The 2,379-nt window shown below is 47.9% G+C and overlaps 1 protein-coding gene across 1 annotated transcript in view; it reads right to left on the bottom strand.

Annotated features, from left to right (window-relative positions):
• The window catches only part of LOC125482376 (platelet endothelial cell adhesion molecule-like), a gene marked incomplete at its 5' end in the record, with an annotated part of 7,161 nt that extends 5,375 nt beyond the window's left edge, over nucleotides 1-1,786 (bottom strand). Inside the window, 2 exons of the mRNA XM_048594447.1 lie at nucleotides 474-746; nucleotides 1,505-1,786. Of these exons, the coding sequence (XP_048450404.1) occupies nucleotides 474-746; nucleotides 1,505-1,786 (555 nt within the window). The remainder of the gene's footprint in view (nucleotides 1-473; nucleotides 747-1,504) is intronic.
• Between the last annotated feature and the right edge of the window lie 593 nt (nucleotides 1,787-2,379).

The raw sequence follows: 2,379 nt of genomic DNA, 5'->3' as shown, positions 1-2,379 counted from the left end.
AGGGGACAACTAAGGATAGGCAACAGATGCTATGCTCCGAAACCTTGCAATTTCAAATAAACCTACAACCAGGTGTCATGTGACTTCTGACCTTGTCCATCCCAGGCTAACACCAGCACCTCCACAAGAAGGAGCTGGATTGAGTTTTTAGGGGCAAATGCAGGGAATCAGGGGACAGAGCTGGATGATCAGCCATGATCCCATTGAACTGATGGAGCAGGCTGGAAGGGCCAAATGGCCTACTACTATATATATTTCCATAATTTTCTGCGGCAGTGAATCTCACAGACTCCCCACTCTCTGGGTGAAGACATTTCTCCTCATCTCAGTCCTAAATGGTTAACCCATTACCCTGTGCTGTTTGGCTCTCGGTCTCCAATATATGGTTGTGAGGTGCATAAGTGATTATAATTTGTCTCTATTCGGAATCTTTAACAGATTAAGAAAAGGAAAGGATAATAAACGGTACTCACGCCTGATGGACAAATGGAGCTGATTACTGTGTTTCCGCACTTTACTGCCCGTGACTTCGCAATGGTAAGTATCCGCGTCGGCCGGACGAGCTGACTCAGAGAGGTAATCGCTGTGGTCGGACGGAGACTGGAGAGGGATCCCATTTCTGTAAAAGCCGTACCGCAAGGAAGCTTCGGAAAGATTCTCCTCAACCGAGCACATCAGTTTAAACCGTTGGCCATCAACTAGCTGTCCCTCAGGATGCACGGTCAGCTTCGGGACAGCGAACGCTTCTGGAAAGCAGAAGAATATGTTTCCGTTTCAGCTGTAGAGTGTCTGGGCTTGGGGAAGCTCAGTGATCAGAATGAGAGCAAGAAAATCCTGAGACAAGGTCAGCGCGGGAGACTCCCAATCAAGGCTTTTAGCATCACGTCAGTTCGAGCTCAGATTTGATGATGACCGCGATTGCATTTGGAATGAATATGTACAACCACAGCAAGAGGACTGTGTCCGGTTCTGGAATCCACATTATCAGAGGGACGGGATAGCAGTGGGAGAGGGTACAGAGGGAGATTTACCCGGAGGCTGCCTTGGGGGCTGGAGAGTTTCAGTGATGGAGAGAAGTTGAACAGACTGGGTTGTCTTCCTTAGAGCAGAGGAGATTGAGAGAGGGGGACATGATTAAGATGTATAAAATAATGAGGGGCACAGATAGGGTAGATAGGAAGAAACTTTTCCCCTTTGGTGGAGGGATCAATGACCCAGGTGGTGGATGTATAGATGAAAGATGAGGAGCAGGAGGTTTGGAGGGGATGTGAGGAAAAACATTTTCACTCACAGGATCTGGAACTCACCGCCTGTAAGGGTGGGAGAGGCAGAAACCCTGATCTCACTGAAGAAGGATTTAGATGTGCCCTCGTGATGCCAAGGCTACAGGACCAAGTGCTGGGGAAATGGGGATTAGAGAGGAGTGAGGTGGTTGTTTCTGACTCAATGGGTTGAAAGGCCTTTAATTTGTGCTGGGGACTGTGTAATAATGAGAGATAATTACGTTTAACAGAAAGGTGAACATTGTCACTCCTCTTCCTCCGACCGTAAGTTGTCTCGATCGCTTCGCAGGCGTAATTCCCAGAAACGTTTGCAGCCGCTGCGTTGATGGTGTACACACCGCCATCATCCGGCGCCGACTCCAGGGCGCTGCCATCTCTGTAAAATGTGTAGCGAAGCCGGATGGAGGGCCGCGCTGTCTGAGCAATGCACATCAACGTGACCTGGACCCCCTCAAATACTTCAGCCGCCGGCTCCACCCTCAGTACGGGCTCGGCAAAGCGTTCTGGAATGTAACACACAGTCGGGGCTCATCAATCAACTGTTATAATCACAGAGCGAAAGACACAACGGTAATAAGGGGCAAAGAAGGTGAGCATTTAGTGACAAATGTCAGGGGAGAATGCAAAACTTTATCCTTCTCTTGCTTTCCAAATTTGAAATTCTGTCTCAATGCCATACAGTAAAAAAATCATAGAACCAGGCCCTTCTGCCCAACTCGTCCATGCCAACCCGGTTTACTAAGCTGATCTTCCATTTACGACAATTTGGTCCATCACCCTCAAAAACTTTCCAATTCAAACATCTGATATTCACACAGAGGTAGAGAAAAACCATAGGACAAAGTTATATAGAGACATGAGGACCATAAACATTTGCCTTGCTCCCATCCCAGGATTCCCGAAAACAAAAAGGGGTTTGAGCGACTGGGAGAGGCTGCATCAGCTGAAGCATTGGAGGCAGATGGGTGACCATTGAGGTGCATAAAATCATGAGGGGCATAGTTAAGGTAAATAATCAAATTCCCAGTTTAGGGCAATCCAAACCTGGAGGTTTAAGGTGACAGGGGAAAGATTTAAAAGGGACCTGAGGGGTAAC

The sequence above is a fragment of the Rhincodon typus genome, unplaced genomic scaffold (assembly GCF_021869965.1).
Source record: "Rhincodon typus isolate 14 unplaced genomic scaffold, sRhiTyp1.1 hic_rhity00009490, whole genome shotgun sequence".
Lineage (NCBI taxonomy): Eukaryota > Metazoa > Chordata > Chondrichthyes > Orectolobiformes > Rhincodontidae > Rhincodon > Rhincodon typus.
The sequence above is the reverse complement of the archived record's forward strand: the minus strand, read 5'-3'. Positions and strand labels throughout refer to the sequence as shown.